This window comes from Anopheles ziemanni, chromosome 2 (genome assembly GCF_943734765.1).
Source record: "Anopheles ziemanni chromosome 2, idAnoZiCoDA_A2_x.2, whole genome shotgun sequence".
In the NCBI taxonomy this organism is placed as follows: Eukaryota; Metazoa; Arthropoda; class Insecta; order Diptera; family Culicidae; genus Anopheles; species Anopheles ziemanni.
Genome location: NC_080705.1, coordinates 12,290,639 through 12,317,844, shown reverse-complemented (window position 1 = coordinate 12,317,844; position 27,206 = coordinate 12,290,639). Strand labels below are relative to the sequence as shown.

Here is a 27,206-nt window from a genome sequence, read left to right as displayed (position 1 = left end):
GGAATTTCTCGCATAAAAATTTTGCATATGATAAGAACTGAAATTAAATTTAAAAAAAAAACAAAAATGTCATTCTATCTCAGAGGACAAACATTATCTCAATGCTTGAATCAGATAATCATTCAACTAATAGAAATTTATTTACAAAGCTGTTTCGATGCTTTAATCCTAAAATGAGAAATTCGCCGAGGTGAATACAATAAAATGTTTTGGGGTCCGAGACACGCATACGATTAAGCTAGTATGATAATTACCCCACGATTTCTAGAAACCACCACTCATCCACATCCACTGTAAGTGTGGACTGACTTTTATACTTCACACCTAAAGCAAGATTCTGTGTCTTTACTTCTGTGCGAAGCGCATAAATTTTAGCTGACTTAAATTGTTTTAGCATGCGAAGTATAGAATTATATACATTAGTCTTGAAAAAGCAAATCTATGGGCCCTATATAAAATATTACTTGAACTCAATTACCATAGTTAAATAAAATGTATAGCATTATACAAATGTTACATCTTCTTCTTCTTCTTGGTGTAACGACCTCTTGGTCATGCCTGCCCATTAAGAGCTTACGAGACTTGTTTCCCTGTTGTACGTGGATAGTCAGCCCTCGCCGTCGAGGTGGTGAGCCTCGGAGCTCATGGGCCGATTTTCTAACCGGCGCTACCGCTCGGCTGTCGCGGACCCCCAAATGCTACATAAATATCACTTTTAATTGTATGCACTCTGAAAATTCATCATACCACGGATCAGCACTTACCTACGTAGGTCAGCATGTTGGCTAAGAGGGGCAAAACAAGGCATGGCTTGTACAACTTAACGCGATCACTCCAAGTTCCAACGAAAAGTAACACAAGTATCTGCACAACACCAACTATAAATGTAATTTACAGGCAGAAAAATATACATCACATCAAACATAAGACCAAAACTAACAGAATTTAAACACTTATCACATCGTACCGACGGGTGTAGCGACCGATTCCATCTTTGTCACGGCATCGGTAGAATTAGGCTGCGCAGTACAAGTTTCATTTTTAAACACATTAAAGTTTTCTACTCCTGCTATTGAGGTAATGTTATTGCCCTCTGCACAAATGGGGATATCCTCCAATTGTTCAAAAAAACCACAAACTTGGTCACTGTAGCCAAAAGTCGCGGCACAAGCCTGAAACGATGCAAAATCATCGTTACTGATTATCTGACAAATACGATTATATTACTTGTACCTTTTCTAAATAAAACCAATTAATTGCGGTAGATCCGATACCTTCCAAACTGAAAAGAATTGCCAGTGGTTCAACGGTGATAGAGTTTCTTAAGTTCCGCCAACTTTCAATAAAACCTTCACGCTTCACAGACTGCTCGTCGCTTGCCATAGCTACTTTGGTTACTTGCTGGGCCTGGCACACACCCTAGTTCGTCACTTAAAAAAATATAACTGTTTAATTTATTTGACGACCGCTGCCAAATTGCGACCAGTTGCCGTGTGGTTCCAAAAATCAGTAAAGCATGGAGAATGTACAAGCCACTCTTATAAGCTACACAGCAGCAACACAGCGACCAGAAACCGGTCGCTGGAAGATGCCACCACCAACGAAAACCAAAAATGAACCGCAATAAAAAATCCTGTCTTGAAATTTACTGCGAATTTTCGCTCTTCGTAACCAAAAGCATCTTTTTCAGAACCGGATTGACCAAAACATAGTTGTAGTTTTGGGAATTCCAAAAACATTGCAGATCGTAGCATAGCGTTGTCAAAGTGTTTGTGGGATAAACTTGTTTTAGTATCTAACCGGTCTTGGTGGTAAAAATAGAAGAAAGTGGGATAACATGTGGTAAAACGATCGTCACCACTTCGCCAAGGAAGAACCTTGAACATCATTTGCCCGGGGAGACTAGGAATGCGACGACTTTTGAACATGCGTGATTCGAATAATGTTGGTACGAAGTTTTACAGACTTGCTTTTAAGTGTAATATGTTTATTCAATAAACTGTACAAAAATGTACAAGAGTACGATTTTAGACCGTTTTTAAAACGAATTGAACATCAAAGTGCAGTAATATCCACAGCTGGATTGTCAATACCCCGTTTATCGGACGATTGAGCCGCGGCTCTATCGCGGTTCGATCGTTTGGTCATCAGGAACAGCACGCTGAAACAACCGTATCATCAACATTTACGCACTCTGGAACCGAGGTTTCCTTAATAAACGATTCTCATAATACTTACATGTACATTCCCAACGAGACGAGTAGAAATGCTTCACTGAGCAGGAACACTGTACCGATGAAGAACTCTTGGCTCTTGAGGTAAACCGTGCTGTAAATCGTTGGATAGATAGCAACTTGCGCAGAGTCCATGATTCCGAGAATGGCTATAATTTTCCCTATTTGCGAATAACGATAAGAAGAGTATAAGTTCCATTTCAATTGAAACGGCTCACATGCATTACATCAATCGTCATTTAAAAATGAGTAAATAGCAATGCTATATACAAGATGCAAATCACTCAATCATCCTTTTTTAAAGATCTTGATTTATGCGCGCCAACTTGAATGGAGGCAAATCGAAGAAAACTGTGTCCGACGTTTATCATTCTTATTAATTTCAATTTTTTATGTCTGGCAGGAAAATTAAAAGTCTAAGCAACATCAAAACGTTAGGTTTTCTAAGTGGCTGAATGTAAGATTTGCAAAATGTTCGTGCAATCTTCTTAGTATAATGCTGTTGTCCACGTTTGATCAAGCTTATGCTAAAACGGGAATATAATGAACTGCTGGCATTTAAGCGAAAATTCTTAAGCTAAAAGCGTTTGTGGACATCCTGCCAGAGACAAGTTTCTTCAGCAGAACAATCTGTTATTGCTCGTTTTTAAATTTGCATTCCACTGCTTTTGCTATGGTTGGACGATAAGGCAAACGAAAAACAAAAACTGTTTTACAAAACAGTCCTAGAGCCTTGTTCCCAGTTTGGAGGGAATACGCACAGGTTGTTTGCTGTGTGTCTTCTATCGTATCACAATGATATGCGACAATAATGATATGCGTGAGGCGTAGAAGAATCCAAAATTCAAAGACTCCCATATTGAAGAATAGTTTTAAAAACCGGTCTGCAGAAACTAAGAACATAAAATGGGGATCAGATCCGCATATGTCTGCCTAACAGGTTTTTGGTTCAACTTTTAGTTGAATATGCAATAAAAGGCTTCTAGCCGTGGTGAAGATATGTATCGTCTGATTGTTTTAACTTAAAATAAATGAGAGGAAACATGAATGAAAAGGCGATGCCTTTTGTGAGCCGAAAACCTGCTCGATTTGGTGAACATTTTAGCTCATTCGAATAAAATATGACAAAGTAAGTTATAGCATACCTATTTCGTCCTCTCCAACCAACTTTGACACGATACTACGAATTGCAATAATTTTGCTTCCTTCAAATAAGTCGATCGATGTGGCGACGTAGTAAAGATAAGGTTTAACGGTTGCCACCGCTATTGCCTGAGGAAAGTAAATACAATTGTCAAACAGGGCCAAAATGTTAGTTTGTCATAAACTGAAAGCTTAAAGACAATTCCACAATTATTATTATTTTGAACGATTACTTACCATGATCGGCTTTCCAACCATCGAAAAGCAAACCGAAAACACACAAACCATCGCATCGGAAACTCCCAGCCGCTTGCTCAGAACGCCCATCGCCAGCAGCGTGCCCATCATGGTCGTCAGCAGATCGTACGATATCCAAGTGCCCAGGTTCGTTATCCAGTTGAACTCGACGTACGCCAAAATGGCGGCCGATTCCGCGTCCCCCAGTGCGCCATAGTTGATGAAGTAGACCAGCACGGTCAGGTAGAGAATTTTTCGACAGTTGAAATCACGCTTCTTCACTAGCACCTTGACGCAGTCCGTCACGAGACTTATGTCAAACAATTGGCGCAAGTTGGCGGAGGACAGTTTCTTCGGCGCATCATCATTCTGTGCGTTTTCCTCCTTATTCAACTCGGTTGGTTCTTTCAGTATGTACAAACCGTACAAAAGTCCTATGCTGTCCGTCACGATACAAAGCACACATAGCTCTAGAACGATACAAATGCGAAGTGCCATTAATTCTTGGGCAAGCTTCTCGGTTCTTCATTCACCGAACGGTACTCACTGATGAAACCGAAATATTTAAAAAGATGGCCACTGAAAAAGTTGGCCACTATAGGAACGGTGGCGTACACCACGGCCGTGCAGGCAAACCGAAACGTTCGATCCTTTTCTTCGGTGCAAACCGTCAAATAGCTGTAGATGCCCGTGATCACCAGCGGAATCCCACCGCTGAACGCGGTGATAATGTTGGGAACGATTCCCGCCACTTCCAGGGGGATTTCCCGCATAAAAATCGCACTTACGATGTACACTGCAAAGAAATTTATGGAGGAATGTGAAGTAAGATTTGTTTTGTTTCGAACCTCAAACGGTACAATAACAACATTGATTAGCGTAGCTAAAACTGGGCACGCTTTATAGACGTGTAATAATTATAAATGATTCTTCCATCACCTCCCATCCAATCTTGTCTCATTATCGCGTTGAACTGACGTTGAAGTTTAACAAAAAAAAATGCAAAAGAGCACACACACGCGATGGCTTACCGATAAATGCCACTATGTCGGCCGCGATCGGCACCAGTATGCATGGTTTCCGTAGCCCAACACGATCACTCCAACTGCCCGCGAAGAGAAGCACCACTGCCTGCACGATACCGACTGTTGAGCAAACAAGTGGGTAAAGAAACGCACAAAAGAGGCTCATCAATCATTAGATCATAAATCACCAGCATTAAGCACTCATCAAGCCGTACCGAAGATGCTCCGGTACGAGTTCAAGAACACCACCGCATCAGTAGACTCCTGTTGCGCGCCGCACACCAAACTTCGAAACTCGGTGAAGTTTTCGACCCCCGGCAGGGTCCGGTTGGAATCATCCGGCTCGGCGCAAATGTCGTCATCTTCTAGCTGGGCAAAATACTCACAAACTTGCAGATCATAACCGAGCTTCGCGGCACAGGCCTACATTGGTGGACGACGGACAGGTTTAGCGAATTTTTTCGGGTCAGTGGTTCCACGCCGATCGACCGCCCACGTACCTTTTCGTACTCAAACACCTTAAACGCGGTCCCACAGACGACGCCAAAGATGTAGAAAACGATCACCGGCTCGATCGTGATATAATGTCGCACTTTGCGAAACATGTCACCCACCCGCAGGGGTATGGAGCGATCGTCATCACTGGATGCTTTCACCACCGCTTTTGCCATCGCTAGGCTGGTGAGTCTTATTGCTCCACTTTCGTAGGTTTAGGTCGCGCCACAACCAGTCACTTTCTTTGACTAACAACAAACTCCGCGGAGTTCGTTGAACGACACCCGTGCCGGCCAACTATGGGAGTGACCGGTTTGACGAAGCTTCGATGACCACGATGTAAGAGGGACTGTTCTAAGCAACGAACCTTTTTACACTGCGACGTGAAATGCGTCTGACCGTAGACAACCTCCTGCCCGAGGGCATACAAAAATGAAAATAAACAGCGGAAGAGCAATACAACACAACAACACATTCACGACACCGAACCAACCGCCCCGTTACCATTTGAAATCGAAACAGCATCGTCTTCTTTCCAAGGGAACCGGAATGGAACGGCCAGCGCACAAGTGTGGATTAAAAAACTTGATTTCAGTCGTACTCTCAGCTGTTCGGCGAGCCCGCAGCATAACGCCGTGATAATGGTGGTGAGGCCCGGTGCTTCCCGGCTGCTATCGGCAACAATCGCAAACCCGTTTTGGAACCGGTGGATGTTGGCCTTCGCCATGATTATGACTTTGGTGCCGGAGTTCGACCAAACCGATCTCCACCAAGATTGCATGATATTTAAGCAGGCTTGAAGAAGCGGCCAACTGTTTCAGTTCCTGTTCAAGCATCCGAAAGAATCGAACCGGTTTTATTTCTCTCATGAATCGTTCCATTCTATACAGAAAATGCAAATCGAAGATCAACTGTGAAGTAATCATAAAACATCAAAATAGTTTCAATTAAAAAAAGTTCGCTAAGAATTTTACTAGAAAATTTTTTAAACACAATAGGTCAACTGAAAAAAAAAACAAGAAAAACATAAGTTAACACATACACATGCAAACTGTATTACTTAATACCACTTAAATTAGATGTTTTGAATTGCAAAACAGGGACATTCCAAAGATTGACGATTTTTATGCCATCTGTAAAGATACATAATCAATGAACTTTTTACCTCTATCATCTCTAAACTCAGCTTTAAGATCTTCAAAAGAGTTTATGTTGCCAGGATATTGTAAGACGATTCAATATCTTTCTTGAAGACATTATAACAGTGTGATTGTATTAAAAAAATAAATATACTTTAATTAAATATTTACATAAATATCTTTCAAGGAATATTATTGAAGGAAATTTGCGTCATTCAACCCATATGTATTCTTTTTTTCATCATGTATCAAATTGCGTGCAGCTTCTTAATTTGTTATGATATTAAATTATTGCGCCACACCTCAAGCATAATCAGGGAATTTTCATATACATTCATGTATTATTTATCTATCTCTCTTCTGTATATGTGTTAAACGGAAGGAGATTTTGTTATACGCTGCAAAAATGTAATATAGTTTAAAGTCTTTTATCTTTTTCCTATTCGTTCTTTCCGTAAAACAAGTTAAACTCACACCTCTGGGCTGCAAACAAATGATATTGAATTGGTTGAAGATTTTTTCTTCTTTTCTTGCAACACTACAATGTGTTTTAGAGCTTTTTAGGTTCCTTTGGTTGTGCATACTGTAAAATAAGTGAAACTTAAACCTGTTGGATGCAAAATAAGCTTACTCTGCTACCACAAGTATTAAGCAAGAATTGGCCAACACAAATCTCCCAACTTTCCCCCTGGACTCAATCGATGCAGTTTTGCTTGTCGTATGCAAAATTCATGCCACCCGAGAAAGCACCATCTAATACCTGGGACTAAACATATCGGCAACCGCACCGACACCCGTTCCGACATCGAGCCCCGGGTAAAGCTCTGCCCGGACACGGACGTAAGAGAGGCGATGGCTGCTGCTGGCGTTCCTGCATACCGGCGAGCGTTGAAGCCGTTCGGTGCTGGGCCGTGTTGTGACGGGAGAATAAATTTTTAAAGCAAACAGCAGCATCTTTTAACTCGCACCGATGCTGCGCTGGAAAATGCAGCGAGCGTTAGTTGAAAAACGATGTTCTGCCAACGATCCAGTGCCGACGAGCAGTGGCACATGCAAAGCGCTGCTAAATTCTGCGATCCGATGGAGGCTGCTGGCCGTTAGTGTTTGTGTGCTTTGTACCGGGTTTTTGTTTGTGCGCTTACCGGTGGCAGAATGTACGGCAGGATGTTGTTTTTATTTTAAAAAAAGAGGAAACCCAATATACCCAGTAGCCCGAGGTGGTGGGGTCGGATTAGTGACCCCATTGCGGTTTCGGCTACGATCGATCAATGCCGGGTGAACGTGTATTAGCCATCAGGTTTTGAATGCTGTCAATAAAGCTTATTTTCAGTTCACGTGGAGGTAATCGTCGGAAACATATTCGATCCGGCAGCGCGCGCTACGGATCAGAGCAATTACGGGTAAATTCCTAGAAGTATATTCAAGGAATAAACTTTTAGAACGAACCTTTTTGCATCTGACTTAAATTACCAATGGAGCTAAAAAAGTGGCAAATAGATTTAAAAACCTTTCAATTTTAAAATAAAATGTTTTGCGGTAAAAACAATATTTTAAACGAACATTATTTGGTCGAAAATACAACCCAACTTGTTCTTCATCAATCGCACAAAAGAGCCATTTTCTTCTCCCGAAACCAGACGTCATATGGTTTAACAGCAATTGAGTCAACGACGTATGATCTAGTTTCAATTCCCCATTCGGGGAAAGTTCGTCCACGTACAAGATTCAATCGAGCTCGAAGCTCGAAACTTATTTCGTTCGCGTCCCGGAATTCGTGTGCGGAAAAGGTACCCCGAAGGAGAATTTGCCCATCGTACCCCAAATCGTGGCGAACTATTTACAACACAAAAAAAGGAAGCATCCGGGAAGCGGATGGACTGAGGTTCAGCAAAAAAAAGGACAAGGAATCAATTCGCCGATGTCGGTGCTGTGGCATTCCGACCGGATGATAGTTTGCTACACGCTACACAAGGGGAAATCCATATCCACCGGAGCGTACTGGATCACACCCTTCAACGGCAGCTGCTGGCGCTTTCCTTGAAGCAACCTCCCACAAGGCGGTGGGAGAGACCAGCGGTTCCGGGCTGCAGATACACAATATCCTATCCGATATTTGACTCCTCGCAACCAACCTCCGGACGGAGTGGAGTAAACACGATCCCAGCCAATAAACTTGTTCCTTCGCTTGTACACACAAATAGTTCGATCCTGGGTTTCGCTTCTTCGACTTGCATCGGTTATGCAAATCCATCCACTTGCCAACGAGCCATATATATTGCGCCGGAGCATATTCTTCGCTGGGGGACGAAATCAAAATGTCCTTTGTGCCTCGGGATGGTCTCCGGTGGTGATTCGTTTATGTGACCACCACCGACGGGGGCACCGTGTGCAAGGTGGTCAGATTAGGTGGACAAAATGAATTTTCGGAATCGAAAGGATGCTTAAGTTCGGTAACATTCCCAACAACTGGAGCATTCTTTTTTTACTTTGATAAACTCCTAGAACATTTTTCTTATCGAAACGTAAACATTGACATCAATTTTTTACAGCAATTGACACTGATTGAATAGATAATATAAAACATTTCTTGTTATTACTGATAGCACCAGTTAGTCTGGGAAATTCTAAAATTAATCAATTTACTTCTGGTGACAACACAATCACTTGCCTTATAATAAACTTTTAAGCACAAAAATGCTGAAAATACAATATAGTACATCAGAGTGCCCCAGGGACTGTCATATTATCCTTGAAACTTAGTGAAAAACTCCCACAGTGCAACGGAGTACCATGCAATACACTTCGAGAGGCACGATCGAATCGAATATAGAGATTTACAGGAGATATGATAATGAATGGGCAAACAAGCAGCCGAACAAATAGTCGCTTGCATCTTCGTTTTGTTTATTGATTTAAAATTCCACCGCACCTTTGCTCATGCGAACCATCTCTCGAACTCTGAACGATTCAGTTTTTTTCTCCCTCCCTCCCTCCCCTCTCATATCTGTTGGTGACACTTTCAATGAGCTTAAATTGGTTCGCTTTTTCAATGGGACCGGACTACCCGGATGCCTGCTGGATGCCGGGAGTTGGTACGATAGCAGATGATTTGCCTCGCCCCTTGCAGTCCAGGCCAGTTTTCGCATCTCCAAAGTGCAACCCGTGTTGGAACAGTGGCTTATCTCGTTTAGAGACACCGGCTCCTTCTGACCAATCCGCACGGCGCCGGACCGGGAGATAATCCAGCGTTGATGCAATCTATGGCCGGCTGCAAACATTGCAGCCGAACCAAAGCCGAAACCAACGTTTGAATGAACTGTTTGAACAGAAGTTATCGAATCAATTTGTGTGGCCAAATTGAGAAATTGAATTCGAGCCCCGGTCATATGCGCAAACACGTCTCCGTCATCCACGGGTGGGGGGTGACGAAAAAGCGACATGATTTATGTGCAAAGCTCATCTAAAGCACCCCTCCCGCCTCTCCGAGGAAGTTAAGATGAAAACCGACCGAGTAGGGGATTTATTTGCCAACTGCTCTATTTTGTCAGTTAGTTGCGATAATCCGGTGTGGAAATCCAACATGACTGATGTCCTCCGAGGATCTTTTCTTAGTGAATGCATAAACGGAGAGGGGAAGTAGTTTCCTGTTGTTTTTTTCTTCTTCTGCTCACCGGTAAACTACTCGGAAATCAGATCCCCCGAAAGAATCTCGGTGCGCAGTGCCGACCTTCTTGTGCATCTTGCTACCGGTGGACAACGCCCGTTTGGGGTGGAGAGGTACGTGTTTCCCGGGATAAATCACCTGGCGGCACGGGCAAAACTTTTCCCATTAATTTAGGTTTCGGAAATTCAATTACATGCCACCGGTACTAGTGTTTTCCGCTGTAACGCTCGATACTCTTCATCGGGAGCGCAGGCTCGGCAACTGCAATAAAATCCCGACATAAAAGTTTTGTGCCATTTGGGAATGGTGGTGAACTTTGGGAAAGAGGGGGGGGGGGGGGGAGCGAAACGTGGTGGTGTTGTGGGCACTGGGCCGGATAACTAAAGCCAATTGCACTGCCAATGCCGCATCCTGCCGAAGGTAGCGTATGGGAGTGAGCCTTTTTTTGTGTGCCCTCACTTTCCCCTGACTCGGAGGTAGCGTTCGGTACGAGCCAAGCCTGCTTTGGCGTACGAACTTCATCGTTTCCAACGGCGAGATCGACTGAGATTTTATTTTCCCATCAACATTACACCGGGCGGATTACTTCCCACAGTGCACCCGCGAACAACAACTTGCCTTTTTGCGTGAGTTTGGAGATAGTTTCCTGTAATGCATAAAATAAACTGTTACTGCGCCATACGCGATTCGCTCAGATGGACTCTCCAACGAGAAGGTTTTATTTATTTACTCTAAACTGCCAGCCGGTTGGAATGGATGCGAAAACAAGCGTTATATGGGTGATTTACTATGCGGGAAGTTTAGACATTTGTTTAGTATTTAAAAACCACAAAATCGGTGTAACAACAAACCGTTTAAATCGTTTGTTCGCACACTAGTTACCCAACCTAGGTATTTAAAGTATTGCAGACGAATGAATTCGAAGGTATTTAGCGGCCTTCACTAGTCAAGCTGTATTTAAATGACGCAATGACATCATTATTGTAATTATAGATCAAGAACACTCATTTTATGGAAACTTTCTTCTTTGATTCTGTCTATATAAAGAAAAATATAATGTTATATGAAATAAATGCCACAAAATATTCTTTTAAGACATTGACAGACGATTTTTCATTACCTATATTTTGGAGAAATGTATGAAGAGAGCATTAAACGACAATCAAGTAAACTGGTTAATAATTCTATACCTCTTCCACAGTACTTCCTGAGCATCCGGTAGTGCTCAGCCAATGGGGTCAACAGCTGAACAGCTCCAAACTAGGACCAAAGGAGGAAGGTGACGATATCGTGCTCACTTGCCGGGTTGTTGGAGGTAAGTGTTTATTTGAACAAGATTAATAAGTTTATGAAGCTAACTACGAAAATCAAAATGTACAAGTCCTTTAATCCGCTCAATGCTCCCATCAAACAGAATATTCGTTTTTTAGCAAACTAATTTTATCAAAAAGACGATAATTTGATTGGTGAAACATACTAAACCTCAACCAACTTCACCTTGGATGGACACGTTTTACAAACCGAAATGAAAAACCTCAAGCCAAACCGGAAACGATTTACAGTGTGCGGATAAACTGCCAACATCAATCGAGCCACTTGGGGTTATCCGATGGGCAAGGCTATAATTAGAAAAGTTTTTTCCCTTCCAATACGCGATTTGGTGGCAGAAGGGTGCAGTAATTCAGCCCTTCCTTACGGATTGTTTCCACCCATCGATTGCCCGGTGATTGAAATTAAATTGGCTCACACCTCTCGATTTACACTTACCTATATTGGTTATGCAGCATTAAATGTTGGTTGTGAGTTTTTTTTTCTAAGTAATTTAAAAAACACATAATTTATCTACTGCATACCTACCACATATCAGACAAATGTGTTAATTAATTGTGAGTTGTTGACTGAAATTTGTTAATTATGAAAACTCTTGGTTTCGTTATCATCCGGTTGGTTTTTGAAAAATAAATTCATATTTTTTTATGAAAATTTTTCATACTTTACAAAACAAAAAACAGCCAGCTAACATTCCATTCTGTAGCAACCATATTCAATTAGTCTATCACTGAATGTTTTGGCTAAAATTAAATCCTACATAGAGTGGGTCACAGTTTTAACTGTGGAATTCCCGTCCCAGGAATTTATTTATGTTTCCTCGGAAAATTTCACCGTACCGAATAGAATTCCCGTTTGGCAATCTCATCCGCGTAGATTGGCCATTGTCCACAAAGTTCAGTCAACCTTGGCGTAGCGATATGAAGCCAAGCACCATAGAAACGACCGCAATTCCAGTGACCGTTACTGACTGGAAGTAGTTCGGATTCAATTTTAAGACAGTGCAGCCCAAACTCTTCACCGGCGCACCAGAGTCCATTCGCCTAATGCAATTATTGGCAGTAACTTCACAACGACAGCCCCGAAGACAGAAGACGTTCCCTCCCACGAGCAAGTCAGCTCGAGGAGCAACTCCTAACCTCAATTAGACCAAGAATTCCACTCCTTCGGGAACCGGCACGGCGTGGAGCATGGGGCGGTGTGCTACAAATCGTCGTCCGATTTTCTCCCTCCGCCAGGGAAGATCTCCGCACATAATTTCCAGACGAACGCTTGGGCCAACCGAAAACCCGACCTGCCGGCACCGACGGAAGAGCGCACATTTTACACTGATAATGACAGAAGTTTAATTGATTCATTAGTATGCAAGACTTACACAGCCGGAAACGCAGAACTCAACCTCAGCCGTACGGGATCGGCTGTTTCTTGGCTTACCCGAGTGCCGGCTTAAGGCAAGATCCATTCGGTGCTTTGTCGACGTGCCTTCGGACGATACGCACGATGGGACAGTTGGTAGCAGTTCAAGGTGCCGGCATGATGCTCCCTGTAGGATGCTTCATTTTGTCGGGCTTGTGGCCACATGGAATCAAACGACAAACAGCAGCACCAGCACCACTTTGAGCTTCGGAGCCGCAGGTGCCTGGAAGTGCAGGTGCCGTTTTACATAAGGTCCATCGACGTCGCTGGGCGGACGCTTCCGGGTCTGGGAAAAACCGGCAAATAGAATCTCAAACTCCCAAACAGCCTACACAACAGATCGGTGGTAGCATACCGTCATACGAGTGTTGTCCTCGTCCGCTGGGAATCAGAAGTGATTGTCATTTGCAAAAACTGGTGCGCCGCACAGGTGAGCCGTGACCAGAGCAATTGCGTGCGCTCGTTGACGATTCCGACCATAGCTAACTCACCCGCCAGAGGCACTAGAAGGGAGTAAATAATAATTTTCAATCCATCCAACTTAATAATGAATAATAATAACATTCATTGTGGCCCACAAAAAGGACCTGGGGGCTTTTATAGGCTGGCGTGTGGACGCTTTTCCTTTGACGATTCGAATCACATCACTGCACTGGAACGATTGAGAGTATGGCTGTCTCATGGTATTTCAAATTCTACTTCAAACTCTGTGGGAATTTTCTGGCCAACGAGGATCCTCTTGGGATCCATTCAAATAAATTCAGACAGCAAAGGAAATTGATTTTTAGTTTATTATTGTTAGTTATTTGTTATAAAAATAATTTCTAGTACTAAATTTCCGAATTACATATTCAGCGAAAAGTTTCCTTTTTCTTTTTAAGTATAAGAAGGAGTACTTTCAGATCGAATACTTGCGACCGTTAGTGAACTTCAATTAAACCTCTTTCATCGGAATTGAAGTGAACTTCAAGTGTAGAAAGATGCAACATGGCAACCTTGTATCTAATTCGATTTTCTCTTGCAAATAAATCAATAAACATGTTTAACCCACGTTTACTTGTAATGCATTGTCTTCTTTATTCAAAGTGTATTTTAACAACGTAAATTTTATGAATAATTTTATTGGTTTTTGTTCATATAAGTCCCGTAATGCATAGACTACATGAAATGGTTAATCTGTTGTGATTGTCTTCGCAATGTTTACGTTACGTTCATCATTTCGAGCGTTATAATCGTTTTTCGGTCTGGACAGTCTCGATTAATCGTGCAGGTTCCTAGATGACTGTTTCAAACCGACACCTAGTGATAACGAACTGTTTTGAAGTAACTACTACAAGAACTTGGTGAAGATATAAAAATACAGTGTTTTTTCAACTGTTGTTGTTTTAACACACATTAATGTTTTATTCTTATGCACCAAAGTTGATTAAAAACAATTTAAAAGTAATTATAAATGGAACCACAGATTGCACATCTTTGCGAAAAGATATCTCTCATATTGGCAAGGCTTTGCAACCATATTGTAAATTTTCAAACTATTACTATTGCAAAGTTTTTATTTTCACGGATGTTTTGCATTAAACTATGAGAAAATCAAATGCAACAAAAATAGCACTCAATAATTTATGTAACATTGTTCATTTTGCTGTTAAAGTTCGAGCAGCTGGAAGGCTGAACCGTACCGTTCCATTCGGCACTCAATTATAACGCGCCACACCAAACCCTAAACATTACCGAAGAACAACGTCATTTCGGCAAACGCCGACACCTTGGTTGGCAATTAAAATTATACCTTTTACCAAACCATTACCCAATGTTAACACATCCATGGCAGTTCTTTCTTACACGCTAGCAGATTTCACTACGAACGAACAGCTACAGTTATACATGTTTAATCTTCCGCCTTCTGCCCGCACGAGAGCGACGGTTGGCGAGCGGTACAAACTTCTCGCTGGGTAAACTCATTATGGTGGCCTTGTTTTTGAAGGTCGGAACGATGGCGAGGAGGAGGACGGCGGGTTTTTCTGATTTTCCAAGCGGTTGTGTGTAGAAATTTATGGAACGAGTAAGACAAAGGGGTAAAATCTTGTTTTTTCGTGACGCATTCGCTTACCAGGTGCGCGTTCCGTACAATACCCAATGTATGTGGTTATGTTTATCTTAAGCATCCCTCACATGCAGGAGGCTACCGGAACAGCACAGTATTTTAAAACTAAATCCCAAACTCATGCGACTGACTTTTTGGCTTTTCTTGAAAAGCTTCCAGCCCGGCCAGCTCGACGCTAACCAAACGAACATTTTACCGGTATTTATGATTCCTCAATTTTCTCCCACCCTCCGTGAAAGGATCGGGAACGCGCTTGCACACAACTGGGTACGGTGCAAGTTTTCCCTGTATGCAAACAGTTGATAACGTCCCTCTTAGATCCAGTCGGGTGGTAGTTTCGGGTCGAAAGCGCCGCCGTCGGTGGCTTTCCCTGTCCGCAATACAAACCGGCACAGTTTTCCTCCCGGAAGGAACAGGCCCCCCTTCCTCAATGGAAGGGATTTTAAATAAGAGGATAAGTGCAGCAAACAAAACTTCTTCAAAGCAAAGCACACATGGCACGGCGGCCCCGGACCGGGAGCACACTTAAAGACATGGCTAGGAAAACCCTAGACGTCTCCTCGTTCCGTCGTTGGCTCACGGAAAAACCGGGAGGTCTTACGAGGGCGAAAAGCGAAAGCTAAGGTATACCGACTGTGGAATAAAGCGGCTGACGTTGTGCTTGAAAAGTTATAGTTCAGTTTATGCAAAACTTTAACCCCCTCTCCCAAAAAAGGTAACCTCACATCCATCGCAGTGGTACGCACCCGTACGTGTATGCTAAACGGAGCGTTTCCGTTACTTTTCGTCACCTTGCGAAACCCCTGGCGAGACCGCCCGGAAACGGGGTCGAAGTGCAATGAGCAGCAGAGAGAGTTATTTCCGCTGCTGAAAGCAAGTTGCAGGTTCCAACCGGGCGACGGGACCATTCCAACAAAGCGCACCCTGCAAGATGAAATTGAAAACTGTTTCATTATGAAACTTTATCCTACGGTGTATGGATTTTTCTCAACCTCACCCCCGCCAGCTTCCCTTCGTTTTGCGATAGTTTCATGACCCGTACGTTCGTCAAGGTGTCGGAAGGAAATGGATTTATTTCAGTTCGGAAATAGTTTCATTCGGTCCATTTATGCATCATAAATCCTGATCGGAGCGGTAGAGTTAGACTTTATGACCCACTGAGGCAAGTGAAGTATGCTCGAGAAGCTATCCGTTTTGCGTCTGCAAGGAACAATAAAAAAAATGCGTATGATCACACATAACGGAGAGTAGGAAAATATGAGTTTTCCAATCGTTAAATGATCATTCTTATTTAATTTTGCAATTTTTTTCTTCATTTTTAACATTACCATTTCATACAAAATGTTTTGGATTCTTGAAAATAGATAGAACCAATAAAAGATAGATAAATCCTGTAGGTTTCTAGACCTGCAGGTGGACCTCAGAAACCTACGCATCAATTTTATCGGTACTGCTATCTGAGAAAAAATTTTCAAAAAAACATCTCAACAAATAGTAAAATCCTACTCTCTTTCGAACCCAGAAACAAAATTAATCTTCTTCAGTTTTCTTTCGAAACAAGCTAAAATATTAGCGTTTTTACAGCAAATGCAAGTCCTTGCTGTAGGCCATAAAATCATCCATTTCACAAAAAAGAAAAACCTTCGACATAATTATCTCTTCACTCTACGTGACTAGTGTGCCGCGCGATAAGATAAAGATATTTACCTTTTACCGAGAGACAAATGATGTGCGTTGCGGCCGGCTCTTAGAAGGTTCGGAGGAAAATCCGTAAACAGTGTGAAAAATCAATTCCGTACCCTAGCAAAAAACAGCCCAATTGGGATAGGGTGGAAAAAATAAGATGAAAAAACTCCATTCCAATCACTCGCCGGGCAAAATCGCAGCCTCTTGCAAGGTTGATAAATAGTTCGGATGGTTTTATTTATTTATATTTTCTTTTGCCGATGATCAAACGGAAGAGCATCAGCTCGGAATGGCGTAGGCTGTTCGGGGGCGTTAGAGATTTTAGGCCAAAGTAGTGGGCGAAGAGGATCAGGTGGGAGGACGCCTTGCCCGAAGCGTTGAATGTCATTTATCATCGCGTTCCGGGCCCCGGAACGCGTCGACTTCCGTTAGGACGTTATCAACGCGCGGCCGGCGTGGCTCCGGAGCCACAAGGCGGATTGGCAGTAAATATGATGAAGATATTGGCCGGTCCCGAACCACTGATGAGTACGGTCGGTTTCTGTCGCAGCCCCTGCTCCTTGGTGGAGTTTTGCCCATTGGCGAAACCGCACCGATCGGAATTTGTCGGCCACTGACGTGCGGTACGGTATTTATGAACCTAACCCTTAACCATTCCATCGATTAATCATTTCCCGGGCGTCGACGGTTGGTTGGTTTGGCAGGGTTTTCTTGTCCTTCCGGAGGATCCCTTGGGCCACGGCAGTCCAGTACGGAATTCGACTTCGCACGACCTTTCCCTTCGATACACGCATGCAAACGGTCGACATTGCTGCCGGACCGAAATTCCAACAGCATCCTAAAATTCCAACCGATGGTGGAGCTTTGGGCGATCTTACTCCACCTTCCTGCTAGTTGTTCTGGCCTGGTGTCCTGATTTGAAGATTTATTAAATCGGCAGCACTCACCGATTTATCACCGTTCAATCAACATCATCGAATCGCCTCCGTTTTCGGCAATGGCACCGTTCGTTCCATGGACAGAAATTCGTCATCGGCTTAAGCCTCCGTACGGCATACATCTCCAACCCGGCTAGCCTCGGCACAGGTACCACAGAGGTGTGAGCAAAGTCCAGGTCACACCACGTCCCCGTGCCAAGCGAACGTCGGAGTCCGAAGCAGCCGTCACCGGATTGCTCGGTAAATAATTTAATTAGCCTGCCAATCACAATCTCATCACTCATCGAAACCCATCCCGTGCGCTCGGGATGCCGCGTTCCTGCCGCCCGAATGTGTCCCCCGCTCCCCGGCCGGATGCCGGATTTGGCGATTGAAATTAATGATCCATCCGGACCCGGCTGCAGCTAATGCGGAGGGGTTTTTCCACATGTGTTCTTCAGCGTCACAAGCACCGACAGCTGCTGTTCTAAATACAGCACGTGTGCACATTGGGTCAGGCCTCGTTTCATTTGGTTCAGCACTTATTATACTCGGTACTCAAATCAAAGTCCTCTCAACCGGCTGCTTCAGTAAATTGACGCCGAGTTCTTTGGAGTGTTAATGAAACATTAAATAGATTTTACCAGGGTAGAAGCAAACGGAAAAGCTCATCAAAGAAGTTAATTTTTAAATAGAAAAAATACTTCCTATCACAGAATAACGCCTTCTTCTTAACGTGACCAAATTATTAAGCATTTCTTAAATAACTTAAACTCTATTTTTGCACCACCATGTGACCACCATAGCCGAAAACAACGGACGTTTGAACTACTGTGCACTCCCAGGTGCGTTCCCAAGGATAACGTTTAATGCCGATTGTCGGATTGCTGTGAATCCTCGTCGAAATTTATCACCCAACGCCAATCAAACAACGTTAACATCGCCATCGTCGTACGGTACTGCTGACAGTAATTTGATTTTACGGACGAGTTTTGGACACATCTGGCTCCGGTAGGTAGCAGACCAGAGTGCGCCAATTGCACGAAAGGATTCGATTTGTTTCATTTCTTCAAAACAAAGAATTGAATGCGATTTTTCTACTCAACAATGAAAACCGAAAAGATTACGAACTTAAGGTAAACTGATTCAGATTGGATTGAATAACTTAAAGTTCTTTAAGGTGGACGGAAAGATCAACTTCACTTATATTGTAGGAAAAGAAAAGAAAAGTAAGAACCCAAGAAATGCATAAACACATCTTCCTCCGCGCGCAGCACAAAAGCTCATTGTCTCAATTTTCGTGTCCATATTGTCAAATTAAGTGTCCAACTTTTTTATTTCTTTTCCCACGTTACGAAAAACCATCACTTCTCGTAAGTGGTGATAATGTACCATAAGTGGTTCTAAGTGTAATGGGCTTTCTAGGTGCGAAATGTCTACCATTCCCACTCTCGACGCAACACTGCGTGGCAGGAGACACTGGAAAAACGGCCAGTGCTTGAACAAGGAATCCTGCGCCCTTCGGAGCCCTTCAGCCCACCACGTGTGCGTCCATCCCCCGGGCGCGAAGAAGGTCCATTTTCGTCCCTTTTCCGAATCACGTATCACCGGAAAACATAATCTCTGGCCGTGTCAGCGGCAATCATTTTCATAATAACAATAATCGAATACGCTAACCGCAGCTCTGCTTCGTAAAATGGAACTGTTTACACGTGGCTTTCACGGGGAGTTGCCGTCCGATGCGTGCCTCAGTCTTGTTCTTGTGCGTGTGCTCGAATGGTTGTGTTTAATCCGGAAGCTACTGTGAACGGTACAGTTTTATCGGATGGCTGATCTTTTTTTTATTAGAACTTATTCTAGAAAAGTGATTCTTATTGTTGAGTTTTCTTTTGTATTAATACTCACTGTGCAAAGAGAACTCTTTCAATTTAAATTATCTATTTATTAATTATTCTACAAACACTGTATATCGATTGTGCCAAATCTAATGTTAACTACTGTATATGCCTACAGTAACGCAGTTTGATATGTCAATCGCGGTCAATGAACCAAAAATAGAAATACGGCTAACGTTGAGAACGACGACCAAGTCGCAAGGCAGAACGAGACCGAAATGTAATAGTACGACCTACCGAGGATCCAAAAGGTACCGGAAAGCTGATGTCCAGCAACATCGGCTTGCGGGTGGAAAGCACAAACGTTCAGCTAAGGGCAGCGGATCGGGTCCGTCGTCATCACCACCGTCGATCCGGTGTGGTTGGGAAGTAAATTGGAAATAAATTGGTTTTCATCTATCCTTCTAATATTGGAATTAAAAGTATTCGATGCGATACCGGGCCACCCATCGGAAGGGCCTCTTCCGGTTCGGCAGGCATTGCGGTGTTGCGGACTTTGACAACGTGATTATCGATCCTGACGCTGGCCTGACCGTGGCATGGATGACATCTCAACATAGCCTATGCTGTCTACAATCAAGCTGACCCGTTCTGTAACGGTCTGGAGGACGTAACGGAGATAGAACCGGAAACGCACAGTCTTCCATTTTCCTACAAAAAGCTACAGTTTAAATGACATCCAGTCGAAATGTAGTTGGAAAATGTTTCTAAGAAATACTACCCTTACTAAACAGGCACATTGGAGGCTTTGATGTTTGTTGAAATTGAAGAGAAAAAGGAAATACTTACTACAAACATGTAATTTATTCATAGTTTGAACTGGTTTTACTAGAAATTCAAGTAAAAACAACAAAATTTTGTTCTAAATTATCAAACATCTCGTAAATCCGTCAATCTTCCACTGTCTAGCGTCAGTGTTGGTCCAGAGAATTGTCCATCCTATTCACCATTTGATCCATCAACCTGCCAGATGAGTTGGCTAATGAAAGAGGAAACAAGAGAAAACACCAGCAGACAAGCGGGGAAAATCGGAACGCAATTTTTTCCTCGCATTCAGCGTTTCCCAAACATTCTTACAACCGTTCATACGTACGAGACGCGAGCGTGTCCGAACGAAGGCAAGAACATGAACCGACAGGGGGAAAGAAAATAAAAACCCTCCAACCGCACCACACCGCGTCGGTTTGTGATAACACATTCACCCAACCGGCAGAATGTCACCAGAGTCCTTGCGGGTTTCCGAATGGGCGAGCAGCGAGCTCCGTGTCCTGCATCGTGAATCGTTTGATTGGATTCAGTGGTTTATGACACGCATTCCCCGAGGAATGATTAAGTTTTTTCCTTCACGTTTCGTTTTCCTATCGGTTTCGGCATTCGGCCGGACGCACACTGGACACGCTGTGGAAAAATCGTTAATTTCTTTCGGTAGCATTTCTTTGATCTTACACTTGCGATCGTTGTGATGGTGATGTTTTTTTTCATGCTTTTCTCTTGCTTTTCCCATGCGTCGTTGAAGCATTCGATCTTTTGCGTCGAACGGTCGGCTTTTGGTATTACCCACAGATATTCTTTCCACCCGGTTGCTTCCAACGCCTGTTTGAGAAGAAGGACGTCAGTTTTCTCCGTAGCCGCCCCGACCGTAGGATATTTGGTATCCGAAGCTTCCGAAAAACTTTCTTCCTCTGTCATCCCACCCCGTTTTTTCGCTTCCAACGCTCCTCACCGAACGAGTAAAGACACCGGGCCCAGCTTTTGGGCATCGAACGTTCCATTTAAAAGCATTTGTGGTCACGTTTCGGTTCGCTTCGGAAGCGTACGCAAACCCCGAAACCCCGTCGTCCGTTTCTCGACGCCGACGATGCCAGCTGGAACCTGCTTTCCCATTAGTTGACCGTTAACCCATCGACGGCACGGAAAGAAAATGGCCGATGAAACAAAAAATGAAAAGCTCATGTTTCGGTCCGTCTCGAGGTCCGGCCATGCATGCGTTGCACGTGCCTTGATGGCATCGCTCGGAGGAGATGTATTTTCCATCATGGCAGATTCTCGAGGGAATTCGGCGGGCTCCATTAGGGTTAGTTTCCTTCACTGGCACCGGGTCGTGGCATTGCGCTGGTTGCGACGTGTGGTTATCCATTTCTTCGTCAGTTATATGACAAATGTAAAACTTGGATCGAGTTGTTGTAGCTTGGTTACTTGAGCGAAAATAATGTAACATTATTATTTTAGGTGCTAAGTTAAAGCATTAACCAAGCCATTTTGCAAACGTATTTCGAACCTGTCGAAAACAATTGTTTGAAAAGCTTGAATATTCGCATTAATAATTGATGCATTTTGCATACAGTTCCAAAATACTTTTCAGCTCAGCTTATTCGCAGCCACATTATACGAAAATTGCGAAAGCTGATTAACATTCCGTTTTATCTCAAAACAGACAAGGTCACGAGATGTCGAAGTCATACTCAACAGAATTCCTAGCTGTGCTGGAAATATTATTTATTCCAAAAGAAACCCTCGAAACCATCCAGCTTGATACGAATTCCATGATGAGACAGTAAGCTTACAATGTATCATACAATGGCTTTAACGAAACCAATTCAAATAACCAAGGAACATTCCTTTTGATGTACTATTAGTCGTGATATCTCTCTCACTTGTAAGCGATGCGCTTTGAACTTTTGTTTCCTCGACCGGCGAGAGAGACAGTTGCAATGCACCATCCTGAACGCCACAAGGACAGTCCACTTGAAGGCGAAAGCTAATAATATGAAAATATTATCTTCATGCAATAATGCTGAAAAATGGCATCTCAGATAACGGTAATAAAAAAAAGGAAAAACAAAACTTCCAAGCAAGCTCGGTGTACTGTAGTGCACGAAATAGCACGCGAATATTGTGACTATCCTGTGAACAATAATTTAAGTGCAACTCCCGCCGCATTGCACCCTCCCCCCCCCAGAAATGCGGCAGCATTGGGAACGTGTATTAAAGTGCCCGGATTTACAGCGTGATAAGACCACTCGCAGCGTGTTGCGAAGGGATGAAAAATAGTACCTTTGGACAGCCATACACCACACACACACACACACACACACTTGCGAAAAATTGCATGCACAAAGGATCAGCAGCAAAATCGGCTCAAGCACCGGACGCCGTAACGCTAGTAACGCCGAGCCATTGCTCGCTCGCGGGGGAAAAAGAATCGCACATTTATGTGACAAAATGTGCCCATTCACGAGCCCCATATATCTCAATCCACGGATTTCGTCCCTCCCCCCTCCTCCGCAACGGTTGCAATTTCCCCCTAGGTTTTTCCCCCTGTGACAAATCCCTACCGCTCTGGTGGAGGCTAGCCCGGGGCCCCTTCTCCCCTTTCGGCTGGGAGTCCGACGCGGCTCGAAAGTGTCACAGATTTACATATTTCGTGCAAATAAATTTCCCCGATAGCGTTGATGGAATCCATCCCATCGAAAATTCTATCCCACCCTGCCGCCACACTTCCCGCCAGCGCAGGAAAATTGCCAGGATACGCCCGACAAAGGCTGTCGAAAAATTGCTTTCCGAAAAGCGTAACGACCGTGGGGCGGAGGAGGCCGAGGAAGCACGAAAACGGGCTAGATGATAAACAAAGTAATTGTGGTACTTTTTGGGTGCATGTACTCGGTACAAGAAGGGGACGGGACGGAAATGACTGTCGGAGTAATACACACCGGTGAGTCGGTATTGACATGATAATCACATGTCAAACGTGACAGCTCCGGAGACTCCTGTCACATATGCCTCCTGTGACCACACGCCTACTCCGACTACTAGTGAGGCTTACCACGGCTGTCTGCGTGAACAAGTTTTTTTCCATGTCGACCAACTCAATCCATCTTTCGTTTTACTTCGTCCTTATTCCCATCGAGGGATGCGATGATGCTTTTTTTATCATGTTCCTCGTTCGCTTGCCACGTGCGTGGAGTAGTTTGCGGAGGCGCTCAATTTAGCCGATGGTATAATAATAAAATATATTCACCATGAAAGATTGGTTTTATCAATCGCTCACCAAGCGTGGCACGAGGCTTTACCGAAACTGTTTACAAAGGATTTTATACACTTTTTTTTTGCTCGTTTCCGACACAGCTGAGCCTTTATTCTGTCCACATCCTCGGTGCGCTGCATTTTTCCCACTTCATGTAAATTTGTGTGTGCTTGTGTTTTCATTTCACCTCCCAGCCAGTTTCGGCGCGCAAGCCGCCATTGTGGTGCAGTCTCACGTAAAATCAACCGAAGGCAGCGGATTGAATAATTTCAGCATAAATTTATCGCTTTCCCATCATTTGCGTTACATTTGTGCGCCCGTTTGTCCCGTTGGTAAAACAAAACGAATCTCGTTGAAATCGTACTACAGCTTCGTTATCGGGTTTTATTTCGAGTTTTACGTGAAACGTCGGCCACACTTATCGGAAGCTGATTTACGAGGGCCGCTCTACGGTGCGACTGCTTTGCAAGTGCCACAAGCGTTCGGCAGAAAATACCTTCAAGCTCGCCCCTTTGCATACATTAATGAGTTGTGCAGAATGAGAACAGTTTGTTTATTTTGTACAATAAGGTATGTTAAACAGATTTTTGTTAAAAATGTTGCTTTTAAATCAATGCTTTTTTACAATAAATAAAAGACATGGCTGATGTAGATTACTAAATTTTGGTAAAATGAAACCAATTGTATTAACTTTCACCCTTCCGGAGGAATCGTGTAGAAGGAATGGTAATACGTGGTAACCATGTTTTACATTTCGCAACGTAGCGAAGGTCAGCAAAATTGCACCAACTAGAGTGGTACATCGAAATCGAACCACAATGTGGACATTCGGGCCGCCCTTCACAGCCGCCTCATCTGCCGGAAGGCTGACACCGGCTGGCCGACGCGCCGGCTGACCCCGGTTCCATCCAAACAATTCCAACTCATAATGCCCAAAAACGTTTCCCAAAGCACACATACACACACTTTTACCGTACACCACCGATCGCAAACCGAAGAGCATGTCGTTTCGTTTTGTCAGCATGAATTCCGAAATTCGATCGATTACTGCCGGAGCGGCCGGAGGCCAACATAAAAGTGTCAGCAAGGCCGGGAGGTGGAGAGGGCTGAACCGGGGGGGAAAAAACGGATATAGCGGGAAAACAGTGCGCCTGATCCGAGCCAAAATAAATTTCTCATCACATTCCCCAGCTTCCAGCATCCGGTTATGCAAAAGCCGGAAGTGTGTAGGGGGCCTGAGGGTGGCGTTTTGGAATGAATCTGCTGATACAAGCAATCCATTCCGATGCATTGGAAGGAGCCGCTTCGGAAGGGAGATGAAATGGGTGGGGATCAGAGGGGGAGGGAAGAAAAGGGAAGCTTTGTTGCGGTCGGTGGCACAGGCGATGGCAGCGCAAGCCAAAGTGAAACGAGATCCGTAAGGACATGTGTTATCGATACTGCAAAACGGTTTCCCTGACATCCATCATTCATTCGCCACTGAAAGGTCGGTCGTTGTCGAACACGCAGTATACCGCCCGCCCGCCCCGGGAAGGGCCTCGGCAGTGGGTGGGTGGCAGCGGTTTTCCATCGCGTCGCTATTTTCTCGCACGTCTCGCTTGCGGTGCAAGGACTCGCAAAACCGTCCGCTCGGGAGTGCGGAAGTGCGCCCGAAGTGCCGACGGAAGGAAACCGACGCCAGTAATGGCGTTTGCGAATGCATGGGATGTGGAAATAAGTGTAAATTATTTATATAAATAAATAGCACCTACCCACACCTACGATCGGGGTTTCTTGATGTACAACACGCTTCGTTTCACAAGGACCCGTTCCCTTACACTTGGTACATGGGAAAAGCTGGTGTGGCTCGCGAGCTACATTACCATGAGCGTGGTTTTCCCAGCCATCGAATAACAGACGGGTGGCAAACCGTTGTCACACTGAAAGCACCTCGGTTCGCTTCTTCAGCGCCATTTTTACGTAGGGGAGAGGAACTTGCACGCTTCAACCGTGGAATGCAATTGCCCTTCTTTGGTGACACGAGAAAGAATTTAACCGTTCAACAACCGTAGCGATCTAAAGTTTCGATCTAAAATATGTACTGCTGGATCTATAAGACCGTCTAATGGATAAAAGTATGTAAAAATATATGTGTTGTCCACCAAATTTGCTATAATTACTCTTGTATTTTATAATTTACAAAAACAAATGACCTTCAAGGTTGCCGAAACAAGAACAATTAATCAACTTCCAAGATGTTATAAATCGATATGTTTAGTGAAGCTCTTTTTGCGCAACTTTTTCGAATTTTGCTTTTATATTCTCATTTCATACCTTACTACACTTAAACATCCCGCACGTTTTATTGTGGATTTTTAATCGCTTCGAAAGAGTAAACCGCAGCACAAATACATCGCATTCCAAAACGATAATTTTCGAACCCAAACCCAACGGTTCCGTGCGTTTTAGTTGTGGCCTTGTTGCAAAAGAATCGCCGGAGAATCGACGAAAATCCTCCTGCAAGATGGAAAATCGGGTAAAAACCATTGAACGCCCGTAACTATCCAACCGCTCAGGTAAAACCGACCTCGAAAACGTGCTACTCGTCCAGCGAAACAAGAGCGCATTGTATCGGAAGGAATGGAAAGTCCTGCAAAAAAAAAAAAAAACGGGCCGCAAAAGAGGTCCACGTCCCCACGGTTCGTGAGTTCTCCCATCCTTACGATGGGTACCTCCATACATCGCTTTATGTCGTGCCGGTAACAATTTGTACACGGCAAAGTTCGGCAGTACTTTCGGACTCGTTGCGCTGTATTTTTGTACACGCGGTGAAGTTGCCCGCTTAACCCTTTTCCCGTTCTATCATTATTTTCCCATCGCCGCCCACCGCCTTCCGTTCGTTCGGGCTTAACCACAACCGGCTACTTTTGGAAGGGATAGTACAAGCATCCAGAAACATTTCCATGCTTAAGCTCCCTTTACAATGCCACACGGAGGTGTTCTGCGTGCCGAGCACCCACTTACATTTTTTCACGCGATAGGAATTGATTTTATGGCAGCAATTTTATTGGGATTAATTGAAGGGTGAGGTCAGGTGCCGTGTGGCTGTTCCAGCTCATGCCGCCGCTTTACGTGGAAACATTCCTGTAGCGATGCCAACGAGGAAAAACGATGAAGGTTTGACTACTTTACTTACAACTTTGGTCCTACTTTAGAACGCATGATAGAAATTCAAGGTAGAAATACATTTGGATATGCAAAGAGTAATAATACGACATGTCATAATTTACGTTTTAGGTAAGCGTAATTTGGATGTGGATGATACGGAAAGTTTCCTTTTGAAGAAGCCATGTAATCAGTTATTATCAATTGCTTTCTTTATTCTTCAAAATTTATCAAACCTAGAGATTAAATTATGAATATCTTTTCAATGAAAAATTTAGAGAATAGGTCATGCCGTTTGTAGTTATACCTATTAAAAGTCGTTGATATAACCGTTTTTTTTTTTGTTTTTTGTAAAACTTTTCTTTGGATTACAAACGTTTGGCACAATTCTTTTGCATCGCTTCGTAAAAACAAAACGCTCTGAAACTGATGGACTGTAAAATGCTACCAGAATTCGACAACATCCCACACTGAAAAAAATGCAGTCTGTGTATTTCACCCAAAGGGTAGCTCAACTGCGCCAAATAACCATCTTCCCCCCAGTGCGAAATCGCAAGACGTTGGGTGAATCAAAATCGATTAGTGGTAGAATCAATATCAAATTTAACTCCTATCAGCGCGTCTCGAGACCGAGCCAAGATGGTGTTTGATGCCGTTCGACCAAACGATGCCAGATATCGCGAACCGTCGAAAAGGCATTTGTTTCAGACGCAGATAATGGTTATATACTTTTTATTGAGCTGCTCGCCGA

General features: G+C 43.7%; 1 protein-coding gene across 1 annotated transcript in view; it reads left to right on the top strand.

Annotated features, from left to right (window-relative positions):
• Positions 1-27,206, top strand: part of LOC131292982 (CD166 antigen-like) — a 147,808-nt gene that overhangs the window by 92,965 nt on the left and 27,637 nt on the right. Inside the window, exon 5 of the mRNA XM_058321063.1 lies at positions 11,139-11,252. Within this exon, the coding sequence (XP_058177046.1) occupies positions 11,139-11,252 (114 nt within the window). The remainder of the gene's footprint in view (positions 1-11,138; positions 11,253-27,206) is intronic.